Genomic DNA, 14,687 nt, shown 5'->3' with positions numbered 1-14,687 from the left:
TATATATATACATACATATATATATACATATATATACACATATATATACATACACATACATATATATATACATATATATATACACACATATATATATATACATACATATATATACATATATATATATATACGACTACATTTGACACACTGAAATGTCAAAGATTACTACAAATGTAAAAATTTTGGCAGAGAAATCTGTCACACATTGATTTTAAACATGGGCCGGTTTTAACAAAGAAATGTGCATGTTTGAGTTAACATGAAAAGCGTTAAAGTAAAAATTAAAAATGTAATTTTAAAGACTACACAAGTTGACTGAGTACATTTGCCTTGATTGTGTTAACATGCTTTCCTCTTCCAGTTTACGTAGAAGAATTTCGAGAGAACCTGAGTGCTTTAACAGAGGCCATCTGTTGTAAATTTAAACAAATATTACTACATATTTTTAAATATTTTCTGTTATTATTCAACAGTTATTGATAATTTTAAATTTCTTTTGCTAATAAACAAACAAACAAAAAAAAAAAATCAAAGTTGAACAAGAAAAATCAATATAATCAAGCGCTACCATCGGACTGTTATCGCGGCCCCCTTTTGGCTATAGCAATATTATACCATATGAAACTAAACATGCCCATTAAGTGTTTTCAGTCAGACCTGTTGATTTACTTCAGACAGCTCAAAACCTTCAAAGAAAGAGAAGCTAACCTGCTGTGTCATCCATCCATCTAGAAAGTTTTGGGATATTTAAGCCTACATTTGCTCTTACAATCTTTCCACAAATCATAACACAGTTACTCGTGGTACCCTGAATTGGATGTAAACACACAGCAGAGTGAACCAGAGGGATGCCCCCAGGCCATCAAGTATCACTTGGTTGCACTGGGACAGGATCAAGTGCTCCAGCATATTCCCGCAGGTTTGTGCGCCGTTGGGGGGATGCGATGCTGGTGCTCGCTCGCTCTCATTCACTGACTTTGTCTTTTGACCAGTGCTCACTTTCTCTCTCCCCTCTCTCTTATACCATTGTGCACCAACCAAACTAAACTTCTTCGCGTCACTGTTTAACAGCATAAACTGCGAGTCAGACTCAGATTTTGAAGCTGGGTACATGATATAAACAAAGCCTTCTTTCCTAAAGTTGATCTGACTCAACTTCTCTGCTGCAGTTTGCTGCGTTTTTTGGCAGACACCCCTTTGCCCCACACTGCCGCAGCCAAAACAGACAACCCCCACTCAAATAAATTGAAAAACTGCGTTTTTGCAGCAGCGCCGGATCCTGTATCCTGAAGACAATTGTTGTTTTACATTCACTTCCGTGTGGTAACAACATATACAGTACATCTCATCCATGAGTACAGGTATACTTTATTCTATATATCATATAGAGTTAGTAGAAAAGGCTCCTTACTGGACTATCACAAGATGTCCTATCCAGATGGATGGATAACACTCTGGAAATGTGTTTTCATTAGGGTGAGCTCATATTTAAAACCTCAAAATATGATTTAGAACTATGTGAATGTTTCATAGTGTTGTTACAAGAGACAACAGCAGGTCTTATTTCCACAAATCATAAATGGGCAGAGAACAGTGTTGCTGGTCAAGAGCAATAACTAGTAAAATGTTCTGGTGTTCCATGGGTAACACTGGAAAAATGATCAATCATCAATATCTTTCACTTAGTAACCTGTGCTAAACAAACTGGTCGGCCATCAGTAAACGTCATCTTAAAAAATACAAAAACCAGATCAGTGCTTGTGTTGTTACCACGTTATAAAATGACCTCGACATAATTTTGGATGGCGGCTGAGACCGAAAGGCTGGCATCGTGTGGAATCAGGACTGACTGGTCCGGCATCTGTGATGGTCCAAGTGGGTCTGTGAGGTCAAGAGAGCTGCTGCTCGAGGTTCTGTTCGGGGCAGAGCGGGCACTCTGTGGAGGTGGAGCAGCTCTCACACTGTAGTCCGTGGCCGCAAGGCAAGGACACTGAGCCCTGCTCTCCACACGTCACACAGCACTGTCTCTGTTTCCTGTACACCACCTTCGAAAACAGAGGGAAATATTTAGACTTTAAATATAAGGCCATATAACTTTATGTTTATCATGCAGGTCTTTATGTGTCTGTGCTATTACCTGTTCCACAGCATGTAAGCAGCTACAGAGCTGAGCCTGCAAGCTGAGCACTGACTCTAAGGGCAGTCGGTGTAGTAGCTGGAGTTGGTGCAGCGCTAGATGGGGATTGTCTCCGCTCCTTAAGCTCTCCAGCGCCTCCTGCAGGAGGGAAGCCTGTCTCTGCGCCTCCTCCTCAGCCTGCCTGGCTCTCTCCGCCTCCATGGCTGAACGTGCCGCATGTGCACGGGACTCCTCTGCATCTGCTTTCAGCGCGGCCCACGACTACAAAAGGCAGAATGTCCATTCGAAAAACTGTAATTCACTGCAACAGGCATAAATACTGAGATCGCTGTACTAACTCAAACAGCCATTTCACAGTGTTGCATGCACAAATGCCCTACTACCTACCTACCTGAGCTGTGTGTCTCCAGCTGTGACCCCACTGCTTCAGTGCCCTGTGGGCTTCCTCCAGCTCCTGTTTGAGCCTGGAGGTCTCTGCACAGGGGCCAGAGGGCAGAAGGGTGGGGGGTGTACCAGGGGAACCCTGGCCTGATGGAAAATGCTCCCAGATATTAGTGCTCATACCATTCAGACCTACGAAGGGAAGAAGAAATATGAACACCATACGATGAAAGATAAAACACTACACCACCTAATGTTCTGAATCAAACTCTACAAACCTAAAGAACTATGAGATGGGCCCAAAAAAGTGCTCTCTGATTGGCCGGGTTGTGACAGGTGAGAAGAAAAGAATGGTGACGCGTGTGGTCTGATTGGTGGAGATGGTGAAGGAGAGCTAAAAGGAGCAGAGCTGCTAAAGGATCCTGGGATGTTGACTGGGGCTGAACTCTGAAACTGGCTACCTCCTGTAAAAGAAAAGACAAATATGTTTATATGCACATGCATACTGCTAAATGATGTTCATGTTTAAACTGTAAATCTTTGACATACCTAACATAACTCCTACGCTGGGCAGAGCAGAGCTGCTCTCCAAGCTTCTCTCCAACGCCGACACACCAAAATCATTCAGGTCGAGATCGTCCAGGGCAGACTCTGCAACACCAAAACAATTTATCACATTTAGTTATCTTAGATTTTTTACGCTCGCCAGCTGTTTTAAATATTTGTGCATGTTCACTCACCGACCACTGACTCTACGGTCTCACTGGTGGGGTAAAAGGGCAGGGCGTTAGCGTTCATGCCTGAGGAGATGCTGGATCCAGGGTGTCCGAGCGGTGCAGGGCTGGGTGGCGTGGCGGCCAGGCTGGAGGGGATGCTGGAGGACAGACTCAGAGGGCTCCCCACGGGCAGAAACACTAACAAGTCCTGAGGGAAACAAGAATGCGGTGTTACTTTATTCTTGTCCTTGCAGCAAGATTATTATTATCAAACATGTGGATCAGCTCAAAGTATGCAGAGTTTTAGGTTGTGATTGTACCTGTTTACTTTGTGTTGTTGCTAATTCTCTGTTGCGCTGCTCAAGAGCAAAACTCCTTTGTTTAGCCTGCGAACACACACACAATAAAAGATGAACATGAAGGGTGCTATGACACTATTAAAGAGATTTAACACTCTCTCATAATGACTGTGATCCGTCCTCCTCACCTGATCCTCCCTTTCAAATCCGGGTGCTCGGCAGTATCCTCCTTCTCCCGCCCAGGGAGACAGAGGCTCTGCTCCTACACTCACGTCCTCACACAGGGACAGAACGCTTCCCAGCAGGCCCTGCTCCGCTATGCATGACCCCGCAGATGGGGAGAAGGGGTCTGAAAGAGAACTAGAACTAGGCCCAGGCGCCATATTGTGCCTGCTGGGACTTGATGAAACTTCCTGGGCAGGAAGAGGGTCTGGAGGTCTCGGGGGTGGAGGGGAGCTCGGTGTGGGGAATGAAGGTTCCTCTGGAACAAAGGGCTCTGGGAAAAAAAAAAAAAAACAAAAAAAAAAAAACAGAAAAATAATGTTAAGCTGCAAAATGAATCATCGGATGGTTATTTAGAAGAACTGTATCGTGGGGACTTACTTTCAACATGAGCAAAGGCACAGAAGGGACCTCTAGGACAGCTGCCACACTGCTGCATGTCATTACACTTAGTGGATTTATAAATCTATGACAGAGAAACAAATCAATATATTGATATTTGTCTCCTGTGATTTCTAATCACGATTCTGTAAGGTCTCAGACAAACCTCAGGGTGGAACTGTTGCTCTGTTCTTGTGTGGCAGTACTGACATCCCTCTGCTCCCTCACATTTACTGGGATCCCCCCATTCCTCGCTCTGCTTAACAGCCGGACACGGCAGCGCCCTGTGACGGCGGAGCGAAAACTTTGTTAGACACATCCACAAACAACACATGAACTTCAAATGTTTGTCCTTTTTCAGTGTGATGGAGCACCTGTATTTGTGCTTGTGCGGACTGCGCCTCCTGTCTTTGCTGTTGTGGTAGTACGGACAAGCGTACCCTTGACGGCACAGACGAGGGGGTTTCTTACAGAGCTCTGTCTTGTAGTGGGACAGCACGTAGTTGTTATCTAAAGAGTTAAAACACACAAGAAGAGACAATGAGGCATTTGGAACCTGGCTCAACTTTTATTGTGACTCAAAGGAGACTGTTCTGGATCATATTTGACCCATCAACGCAGCCCCTTGAGTTCATTTACAAGTGGGCTGTTTTCAGTCTGGATACAAGCTGATGTGCTGTAATGCAGATTTTACCTTGCCAGCGTGGTTCCTCACTCAGGATCTTCTCTATAAGCGCTGTACTTGCTGCCTGTCCTGACTGTCCATCTCCTCCACCTCCGTCTGTGGCCCCCGAGCCTCCCTGAGACTCCATTACTTGCACTTCTCTGGAAAAAAAACACAGTATAAAGTCAGCGCAGGCACACATACAGAGACTGGTATAAAGCCAAAAGGCGATCGAATAAAGGTTATAATTAAGTTCTTCGGGCACCTGATATCATAAACAGGGCTGCGCAGGTCATGTGAGCCGTGTGCGAAGGCACAGTGGGAGCCGTTTTTGCTGCAGTGGCCTTTTGCGTCTGTTTCATGGATACATGATCCTGTCTTATAGTAGCGGAGGTGATATCTGCGCTCTGTATCACCTGCTGTCCGATGTAGAAATGGACATCTGGAACACACACACACACACACACACACACACACACACACACAAACAAAGGTATTAAGTACAATACTTGAATACTGTACAGAAGGAGGGAAATTTAAATTTAGGATTTAAATTATCGATTGATCTGCAGATTATTTTCTGGATTGACAGTATATTTTATGCCTAAATATCAGAATCCTAACAATGTAACAATCAAAAATAAATAAATCTATTTACAATGATTTAACAAAAGAAAACTCCTTCTTGAAGCTGGAGTTTTGCTCGAAATGCGACTCAAACAATAAACAAGTTTTCAAAATGTTTTCTCCCAACCGACTAATCGATTATTCCAGTAATCATTTCAGATCTACTGTATACTACAATGTTTTACAGGTCGGTAACAGTAAAACACACTTGATTTTTAATATTAAAGGCAGCTGCAACTATGACTTCAATAAAGATCTTATATATAAATGTCTGGAGTTCACAGCACAACACTTTCTTCTACCAAACTGCAGAGCAACAATCTTCTCTCTCAGGTACAAAAGAACCTTCACAAAACACTGGTTTAAGAGGTCTACAGCAGACAAGTCACAGAATAGTTTATACATACAACAAAATGGTTCTTGCCCAAACTACATACAAATAAATATTAAACCCTTCTAGGTATTTTTCCACATGCTGTCTGAAAGAAATATTTAGAACTGAAGTTAAAACTTTTGTGTAATCGCTTGTTTCTTTCTAACACTTGAAACAACAATTGGAAGTGGAATCTTTTGAAATGTTCACCGAGTGGTTCATTAGCATTCATCAAAGAGCCCTCAAACTTCCTGCCTAACATTTACATTCCCTTTGTTTTTGACTGGCACCGAGAGAGTGTTAGAAAGACCCATTTCAGTCTAAAAGAGACTATGTTCAGGTGCTAATGCTCACTGGAAAAGATTAGACATCAGACACTATTCTATCAGAGTGTTCAACTTGACTTACAATGGAGGACAGGGTGTATGCTCCATCACTACTTTACAGACTTTCACTCGACTAAAAAAGGCCCTTTGCCATGCAACGTTCTACACATTCACTTGAGCAATTCAGGATTTGAATGTAAAAAGCAATGAGGCGAGGCTTGGGCGATGCTTTGGACACCAACAAGATGTAAACAGTTAGAGAGCGAGAGAACACTTCTGTCTTCGAGTAATTGTTTTCACCGCAAGTTCCCCTTGTACACAAAATACACAGACATGTCACCATCAACTCCCCAAATACAGTGTGACTAAGTTATGCAAGACACTGCAAAAACAACAACACTTCCCCTTTATAGGCCTGATTTCTAACATGAAGTATGCAGGTTTATCACCAAGAGAGGGGCACAGTGTTGATGAACGCAACACATTCTGCACTGTACGACGCTGAAACCTTCACTCACTCATCTCCATCAGGACAGGTGCCCGTCCCCTCGTCGTATTTGGTGCAGTAAACATCTGGGCTGTAATTGAAGGTCCCGTCCCGTCTGCGGATGGGCCTGCGGCGCCGCTGGTTCAGGAAGTGCCAGTGGAAACAAGAGAAAGGCCTGTGTTGTGTGCATTTGTGCTGTACGAACAGGGGGCACTGCTCGGTTCGGAATTCCTTCAGATATCTGGGAGAGAGAGGGAAGCGACAAGAGAGAGGGTGGGTGACATATGTGGACAGTGCCACTGTCACAGTCATTTACACAAGCATGATTCATATGTATTTACAGTACAGTCAATAGAAGTCAGTTCTAGGGCCCCCCTATATGTTTTACCCCTTACACAGACAGCTCTCTGCTGCTGTCATGAAACCTTCCCCTCAAAATGATCATTTATAACGCTACTGAACTATATAACGCTTATGTAGCATTTAGACACATTCACACATACAGGAGTTTAACCACTCTGTGCCACAAAGCTTGCAAAAAACGCCTAACGTTCATGTGAGTAACGTTAGGCCTCTTTCTCGAGACCTGCTCCGGTTAATAAAGCACTTTGTCGCCGCACAGTCTTGTTTGAGTCACGCTAAAGCACGCAAACTTTATTTCTCACTCACTCTTTCACGCAAAATGTAGCTGGGACGCGTAACCACACGTGAGGTTGTGTACACTTGGCTAGCTAATCCAGCTAACTAGCTACGTACGTGTAATGTTGAGGTTTCTCGGGCTGCACGTTCAACACGGTTGCGGGAGATGTCGAGCCCCCCGCGGGCGAGGACGAAGAGGACGAGGAGGGTCCCCCGGTAGTCGTGGCCGCCGAAGATGACGGGGGCTGTGAGTGTGTTTTAGACATTTAGCTCCGTTTGAAGCCCAACAACGAGAAGCTTGTTTTTAGCTTGACTGGCTAGCTCTTCTCATTAGCTTCGAAATCCGCATTCTACAACGATGTGAGCTTGCGCAAGGCAGGAGGAAGTAGTAGCAGTGGGCGACTACAGACAGCACGGAACTATGGGACATGAAGTTCAATTATAACTTAACTCAACGATTGTCTTATTAAACACATATAACATTAATCATTTATTGTTGAAATGCGTCGCAGGGCTACATAGAAAAAAAATAATGAAACGGGAAAATGAGAAAAAGGCGACATAGTTCAAGTATGTGTGTTTTTTTTTTTGCTGCTTATCTATTGGCTGTGCCGTACGTCCACTTTGGAAGATGAACCAATGAGGGTGTAGTGTTTATGAGGATGACGTCACGGCAAAGTACTTATACTCGGCCTCGTCTCTCCTCCCGGCACACATCGTTTTCGGATCTCCTCGGTTGGTTTCTGACGTCCTGTCAGCTGCGGTGATTTTATTTTTTCTGATCAACCGACTTCCTAAAGGTAAACATTTTTGTCTCTCTGTTTATATAATGTACTTAAATGTCATATCTGTGATATGTGTTTAGGAGTCGCGTTTTTATTCCCAGGCGTTGTTTTGGCAAAGAAGCTAACATGTCGGCTCGCTAACGTTAGCTAAAAATAGAACAATGGAACCGTAACCGTTGACGTTTCTAGTTTAACGTCAACACTCGGTCACCAAACGGAAACTAGCCACGGCGGTTAAGCCCGGTGTTATCTAGAACTAACCGTCGAGGTTGATGTTGGCTATTTTATACTAAGGTGAGCGTTAAGCTAAGCTAATTATACGTGAGCTAATGTTGTTTGAAGTGAGCCTGAATGTCGCCTGGGGGTGAAGAGAAGCTGTGAAAATGGCGAAGTCGAAAAGCAGAGACTGAAAACCCGTCGAGCTGGTACGTGCCTCGACTGTTTTGACGGCACCCGGTTCTTTATTTTTTTATTTTACCTCAGAATTTGTCATCGGCTTGATATGAACGATTATGGCGCCATTCCAAAACGGAACAAACACTTAAATAGCGTTTAGTCGTTTCGATAGTGACTTATTCAACGGGACAAACCAGCCGCCGCCTCCCAGCGCTTACAACCTGGGGGGAGGGGAGCTGTGTTACATTATAGGCTAGGCTAATCTTAGCTTGACAGCTAGTGCGGAACCTCGGTTTGTTTATTTGCTTTTGATAACATGCCGGAAATACTACGTGTTTCTTTACACTTATTTCTGTATTTATGTGTTTAGCAAGTACGACATGGCCCGTACCAAGCAGACTGCCCGTAAATCCACTGGAGGAAAGGCGCCAAGGAAGCAGCTCGCTACCAAGGCAGCCAGGAAGAGCGCCCCGTCCACGGGCGGTGTGAAGAAGCCCCATCGTTACAGGTGTGTGTAGCACTTGTTAAACTAGAAATAGAGCTTTAATAGAAATTTTAAATCGTGACATGTTCAATTTTTAAACTGCAATGCTCGTGTTTGGTGTTGTCTAGGCCTGGAACTGTGGCTCTGAGGGAGATCCGTCGTTACCAGAAGTCCACCGAGCTGCTCATCCGCAAGCTGCCCTTCCAGCGCCTGGTGAGAGAAATTGCCCAGGATTTCAAGACTGATCTGCGTTTCCAGAGTGCTGCCATCGGAGCTCTCCAGGTAAATGAAATATGCGGTTAAACATGGTTTAGTATTGGTGCGCGAAGTCATTTCTGTGATCCTGATGTGTTCATTTCTATTATAGGAAGCCAGTGAGGCTTACCTGGTGGGTCTGTTTGAGGACACCAACCTGTGCGCCATCCACGCCAAACGTGTCACCATCATGCCCAAAGACATCCAGCTGGCCCGCAGGATAAGGGGAGAGAGGGCCTAAGTGGCTAGTGGCAGCAATGTCATGACAAATGATCCTATTTATCATACTTAACCATTTTTGTGGACATTTTTATTTCTTTTTATAAGTTTTCTTTTTGGATTTTGTATTGTAATAGACTGGGACAATTCATCAATCATTCCACAAGCCCGTAGGGTAGCTGGAAGTGTTGTGTGGTAGGAGTCTCTACCTATTCCATCATGGGTCATTACTACGTTACATCCATCGTACGCCACCCTCCTCAAAGTTGTTTGTGGGTATCGGGCTCCTTCTGGGGATGAAGTTGTCTTCACATGAAATCTTCACATCTTCCGCAGGGTCCAGGTTTTCTTCACCCATCTATCACAAAATGCCAGCATGTCGTGCTCAACAGGTCTCACTGCAGCATCAGGGTGTTGTCTGTTAAAGCAGAGCCCCTGCGCTCGGTGGCAGCGAGCACGACTGATCCTCCCGTATCTCTGGACTGCTTTTTACATGTTTTTCAACATAAAATCTCGGCAGCTACATTTAATACTATTTATGAAAATGTTGTCACATGTCTTTCTATTAAAGGTCTTTATGAGTAGAAAGCCTTGTGTGTTCTGTAGTTGATTGAAATGTAGACAGTAATGCAGTGTACGATTAGACACTTTACATTTATTTACAAACACATGAAATATTGTGGCCATAACTGTCATACAAACCACTCGGTATGCTTGAAACCGGTAGCTGTAAGTAGAAAAACAACATAAGGTCAACATCTTGACGCATGATGACTCATATGCAAATAAGCGCTGGGCCTCACCAATGCGACAGACTATCTCCTCACACTCCTTGATGGTGCTGGCTCTGAGCGCCACACAGCAGAAGCCAGTCGAGTGAGGGGTTTCTGGGGAGTCTCTGTGAATAGAGCCAATCAGATGCTTAGATGACATCTGGGTCCAGCCAATGACAGCACAGCTGCAATGGCCTGTGTATTGCATCACCATGTGTTGATGGGGGGAGTGACCTAAAGTATAGCAGGCCTGCATTACCGGGGATAGCAAATACAAATATCCTTATGTTATTACTTACGCCACACAGAATGCAAATATGGTGTAGTCTGGTTGCCCGTATCTCCCGACACATGAAATCTCTGGATAGTGATGCTCAAACAGCTCCTGGGGAACCACAAAGACAATGTGCTACTGACCTTTGTCAAGCAATAACAAAGACATGACATGATGTGTCTACGTACCAGTTTACTGCTCCTGTCTGTGCACGTCAAATGTGTTTCCTTCATATCTAAAAGCACCTCCTACAATACAAAGCACACTGATTGAGTTTATGTTACTAATGAGTTAGTGTTTCGATGTTAACATGCCCTGAGAATGGGTAGTGGTTTTATTACCTTGCTTGGCAGGTTTTTCTGCAATACTTGTGGGATGGCCTGCTGCAGCACCTCCTTGTCCCCAAGCTAAGACAGAATAAGCCCAGATATCACATCAGTTATGTGAGATCAGCATGTATACACAGAGATTGAACATAATCAAATTATAACGCAAAAGTGCTGAATTACCATTCCAATGTTTGTTTTTCCCAAGAACTGCACTATATACACAATCCTGTTGACAAGAGGCGAGTCTGTGTCTTAATGTCAAGAGCAAATTCAGCAAAACGTTGCTTAAATGTTCCTTAAGCAGTTGTGTAATAACTTGCCTTCCCTCCTTGAGACACTGTGACTGAGAGCTGGTCTGGTCCTTGGTTGCGGTCTGCTGGGAGGGAGCTGGACCGAGCTGCAGGGTGGGGTTCTCCACCCTCAGGGCCCTGAGAAGTTTGATAAGTGGTCGATACACTGTTCCATCCTGAGCCCTCCATCGCAGGACGCTGATGGACAGGGGGCACCCCCTTAGCCGAGACAGAACCACACGGGCCTTGGAAAATAGATGAAAACCTCTAAGGCTTGTTCAGTCAGCAGCAAATGTGGACACAGTGTTGAGAGTGGCGGGTGTTGGTGTTTGTCAAAGGTGTGAGCCGCCACTGTCCCACAGGGTAAATACAACCAACAACACAGAGAATATCTGTCCCTAAACACATCATTGTGTGTGTACACTGCACACACAACATAGCACTTACAGAGAGGCTGGACTGTGTTTAGGCTTGTATTTAATTCATTTAATATAGTATTATTAAGTAATTCATTTAATAAAAATCTATTACCATGTAAACAAAGCAACACACCCACACCCACACCTTTTCTGGCAAACCTAACATGGTTCAGAGGTCTGATCAAGCAATGAATACCACTGGTTATTACTTTTATATAGAACACTGCATGTTCGAGGATACCTGTCCATTCTTGGAATTCCTCAGAGACGTCCCGTTGATCTCATCAATAATATCACCGGGACAGATGAACTTGTCGACGTAAGCCTGACTGCCAGGCTTCAGGTTGAGGACGAAGACGCGCCCACTGAGATACCTGAAAGATAAGAGGGAGCAGGTTTGACTGATCTGAGTCCATACACCTGATGCAAAGAATACTATATAGGTTAAGACACACACCTCAAAGCCATCCCCACCTCCCGACAGGGCACCACCTCATATGTCTCGCATACCTGGAAACACATACCAACAATTAACAGAGCGTTTTTTAACAGAGCGTCCTGTGTGGAAGATTGTTTTTTGCCTTTGCAGGGATCTTAAAGCTCCCATGGTCACTAAAACCATAATGATATTGTGAATCAGTGAGTTGCTATAATAACTATAACTATAATCATTGTTTTTTTTACCGGTAGGAGCCAGCTCTCATCCAGAAAACTGCAATTCTGTGTGAAGAGACCAGAGGTGGTTATTAGGGTGGAGTGATTTCAAAGTGTTCAGAAGAACAGCTACTTTCGCCAAGTGATAGTTGGCATGGTTATATTTTGGAGGGGAATCACGTTTAGCTTGAAAATAGATTCAATATGAGTAAAGTAGCTGCTCTGACCTCCATGTTGAGTTTAAACTCCATGTGAGAGAGGACCAGCAGCAGCGACATGAAAGGCTCTGGAAGAAGGAGAACACTGTTGCTGATGTTGAACAGTGAACGGCAGTGATGACAACTATTTCCTCAGCTTTGCTCAGCATTTATCAGAAACAATCAGATCAAGTAAAAACAAAGCCTCACCCACAAATTCCTCATTCCTGAGGATTGACGTTGTCGGACTGTACCACTGAAGGGGAGAGAAACAGTGTGAACAGACGTTGTTTTAGTTTGCAATTTCAACCAACTCCAGCAAATATTTACACTTTGCCCGCAGACACACATAGAAGCTCTATCTGCTTGTATCTGACCTCTAGCACTCTGGGTGTGTGCAGCAGGTGTGTGATGAACTGTGGCAGAGCCTTGCGGCTGAGTGCCAGTCTTAGCAGGTAGCGGCCTCGGCCCTGAGCTGAGAGCAGCTTCCTGCAAACTCTGGTCTGTTCCACCGCCAAGGACAGAGCAGACAGCCTACACACATACACACACATCAGCAGAGACGGCAGCATTAACAAGGTTTGACATGTAGTATTACAGTAATGTATATGACAGACTACAGTTATAACAATGTTGAGAGCAGTGTTGACTTCCTGTCAGTTTATATAAGCTGGATGTTGTTACCTGCCACAGGGATCTTGATGGGTGAGCTGTTCAAAACACTGCCAGTAGTCTCTGTGGACCAGACTGATAACTGGCTCTGCAGGAGAGCAAACACACACTCAGTTCATTCAGATGATTCATCATCATATTCTGTGTTTCCAACAACTACATCAATTTAAAGCATAAACTGTATCAAAAATATGCATGTGCTGATGCCAGGTATACAAGCTTGCAATATAGTCATTTATTGGTAAGGAACATTTGATTTGATGAAAAATATGTGCGTATATTTATGGGGATACTGACGTTGGAGACCCTTCCTGAGAACCAGCTCAAGAAGCTCACAGCAAGAAGCGAGGTGAGGGTTGGTGTCTGTCACCATCTCTCCATCTGACTGCAGGTTCAGGACACACACTGAGAGGTGGAGGTGGGAAAAAAAAACATGCAATTGACAGTGGACCCAAATCTACACGTTTCCCATTCAACGTGCGTGATCATCGCCGCTTCATTCATCACGTTTATCACTAATACAGGAGAAGCAGTGCAGGAGATACACGATCTGAAAACAACAGTGATATAGTTTATTATTATTATTACTAATAATAACAATGCTTGAAATGATCGTGACAGTTATTTGTTGTGGCGAGCCACAAGACGCGCGCGAGCTGTGCGAAGCGATCACCTGTCCCTGAAGCTGAAATTATGAGCCTGATAAAAGCACGTTTGCGTGACGTATTCACGGATCCTTACCTTTGAGAGTGCCCAGCAGAGGGTCTTTGGGTGCCATGTTGAGGGGCACAGCTGTGATCAGCCTCCTGTCATTTACGCGCAGCGACACGCGATGGAATCATCACACTTCCGTGTAGGCTGCCTGACATACCGAGACACCTTCCGTCCCGTTCCCCCGTACCTGTCACTGACAGACAGACAGACAGGCAGGCAGGCAGGCAGACAGACAGACAGACAGACAGACATGCAGACAGCTGGCTTAACTGTCGTTAGATAGATCTTAAATAGATCGTAAAGCTAAAATTATCAAACAACTATCAGAGATATAGAAGCGTAAAGACGCTGTGTGTATCTTGAAATAAACACATAAAGATATGATGCGTTTACTGACTGCAGTGACATCTGCTGTCCTGTTTCCACACAGCCGTGCTGCCTTCAAGGACTCAAGCAGGCTGTAATGAGTGTAGCCTCGCTTACTAGCAGCTAAATTACCTAACACGGAGCTTATTTTATGATTTAAATAACCCATGTATATCTTCATATTGTGTATACCATACCAACACTAAATATTTAGAGCCAACCGCTAGTGCAATGACGACAGTACGTTAGCTCTTACACCTAAGTTGACAGTTTTAGCTCACTTAGCTTCTTGTAGCTAATCATACTAGCATAACCGCCATTTGCACAAGACAACATGAGCACGAGACGTATTGAGTACCGGCAGTCTAACGGCCGTTTACCGTGTGTTTGTAACGTGTTTACCGTGTGTTTGTAACGTGTTTACTGCACTCACACCGACAGAAACGTACAAACAAACACACACTGTGGGACTTGCTCCGCAGCAGCCTGTCGTCAGTGTAACTATGGCGACCTCCAGCGGCGCTCCGTCAGAACTTCAGCCGAGCGGAGGCGGTTGGCAGATTAGAGCGAGCGCTCCGTGTCTCGTGCCGCAGTTGGAGAGTGGATGA

General features: G+C 44.4%; 3 protein-coding genes across 9 annotated transcripts; 1 reads left to right on the top strand and 2 right to left on the bottom strand.

The window, feature by feature from the left end:
- Positions 1-97: 97 nt before the first annotated feature.
- Positions 98-7,804, bottom strand: unk (unk zinc finger). 2 transcript variants are annotated; one of them, XM_010738384.3, is made up of 15 exons: positions 7,370-7,804; positions 6,645-6,854; positions 5,066-5,242; positions 4,831-4,961; positions 4,511-4,646; positions 4,303-4,420; positions 4,137-4,221; positions 3,722-4,029; positions 3,555-3,620; positions 3,259-3,442; positions 3,068-3,169; positions 2,797-2,982; positions 2,529-2,710; positions 2,138-2,398; positions 98-2,045 (listed from the first exon to the last, which is right to left on the bottom strand). In XM_010738384.3, the coding sequence occupies exons 1-15, from the start codon at positions 7,516-7,518 to the stop codon at positions 1,890-1,892; spliced, it is 2,451 nt and encodes an 816-aa protein (XP_010736686.2). In that variant the 5' UTR covers positions 7,519-7,804; the 3' UTR covers positions 98-1,889. The 2 variants fall into 2 exon arrangements, with proteins under 2 accessions (XP_010736686.2, XP_019119034.1); XM_019263489.2 differs by lacking the exon at positions 98-2,045 and having other exon boundaries at positions 2,170-2,398; positions 2,525-2,710.
- A 121-nt stretch (positions 7,805-7,925) lies between these two features.
- LOC104924904 (histone H3.3) lies at positions 7,926-9,635 on the top strand. The gene is made up of 4 exons (XM_019263509.2): positions 7,926-8,052; positions 8,804-8,941; positions 9,046-9,199; positions 9,285-9,635. Exons 2-4 carry the CDS (start codon positions 8,814-8,816, stop codon positions 9,411-9,413), a joined length of 411 nt encoding a protein of 136 aa, XP_019119054.1. The 5' UTR covers positions 7,926-8,052; positions 8,804-8,813; the 3' UTR covers positions 9,414-9,635.
- Positions 9,636-9,776: 141 nt separating this feature from the next.
- si:ch211-250n8.1 (uncharacterized) lies at positions 9,777-14,656 on the bottom strand. Of its 6 annotated transcripts, none has more exons than XM_027289268.1 (17): positions 14,543-14,656; positions 13,741-13,906; positions 13,297-13,404; positions 13,012-13,087; positions 12,705-12,861; positions 12,538-12,583; positions 12,358-12,416; positions 12,161-12,196; positions 11,934-11,986; positions 11,718-11,850; positions 11,088-11,302; positions 10,948-10,993; positions 10,780-10,845; positions 10,627-10,686; positions 10,464-10,549; positions 10,195-10,289; positions 9,777-10,118 (listed from the first exon to the last, which is right to left on the bottom strand). In XM_027289268.1, the coding sequence occupies exons 2-17, from the start codon at positions 13,775-13,777 to the stop codon at positions 10,084-10,086; spliced, it is 1,308 nt and encodes a 435-aa protein (XP_027145069.1). In that variant the 5' UTR covers positions 13,778-13,906; positions 14,543-14,656; the 3' UTR covers positions 9,777-10,083. The 6 variants fall into 6 exon arrangements, with proteins under 6 accessions (XP_027145069.1, XP_027145066.1, XP_027145071.1 ...); XM_027289265.1 differs by having other exon boundaries at positions 14,529-14,638; XM_027289270.1 differs by having other exon boundaries at positions 13,741-13,900; positions 14,529-14,625.
- Between the last annotated feature and the right edge of the window lie 31 nt (positions 14,657-14,687).

This window comes from Larimichthys crocea, chromosome XVI (assembly GCF_000972845.2).
Source record: "Larimichthys crocea isolate SSNF chromosome XVI, L_crocea_2.0, whole genome shotgun sequence".
NCBI lineage: Eukaryota > Metazoa > Chordata > Actinopteri > Sciaenidae > Larimichthys > Larimichthys crocea.
This window is presented reverse-complemented; position numbering and strand designations above follow the sequence as displayed.

What these genes read in the sequence shown, in the direction of transcription:
- unk (XM_010738384.3), bottom strand. Translation starts at nt 7,518, where the DNA reads ATGTCTAAAACACACTCACAGCCCCCGTCATCTTCGGCGGCCACGACT. An exon ending in AGCCCTGTTTATGATATCAG is followed by an intron (nt 4,962 to 5,065) that starts GTGCCCGAAGAA and finishes TTTTTTTTCCAG; the next exon opens with AGAAGTGCAAGTAATGGAGT. An exon ending in CCCATCTCATAGTTCTTTAG is followed by an intron (nt 2,711 to 2,796) that starts GTTTGTAGAGTT and finishes TTCCCTTCGTAG; the next exon opens with GTCTGAATGGTATGAGCACT.
- LOC104924904 (XM_019263509.2), top strand. Translation starts at nt 8,814, where the DNA reads ATGGCCCGTACCAAGCAGACTGCCCGTAAATCCACTGGAGGAAAGGCG. An exon ending in AAGAAGCCCCATCGTTACAG is followed by an intron (nt 8,942 to 9,045) that starts GTGTGTGTAGCA and finishes GGTGTTGTCTAG; the next exon opens with GCCTGGAACTGTGGCTCTGA. An exon ending in CTGCCATCGGAGCTCTCCAG is followed by an intron (nt 9,200 to 9,284) that starts GTAAATGAAATA and finishes TTTCTATTATAG; the next exon opens with GAAGCCAGTGAGGCTTACCT.
- si:ch211-250n8.1 (XM_027289268.1), bottom strand. Translation starts at nt 13,777, where the DNA reads ATGGCACCCAAAGACCCTCTGCTGGGCACTCTCAAAG. An exon ending in CAGACAGGAGCAGTAAACTG is followed by an intron (nt 10,550 to 10,626) that starts GTACGTAGACAC and finishes GTGGTTCCCCAG; the next exon opens with GAGCTGTTTGAGCATCACTA. An exon ending in GGAGATAGTCTGTCGCATTG is followed by an intron (nt 10,119 to 10,194) that starts GTGAGGCCCAGC and finishes TTCTACTTACAG; the next exon opens with CTACCGGTTTCAAGCATACC.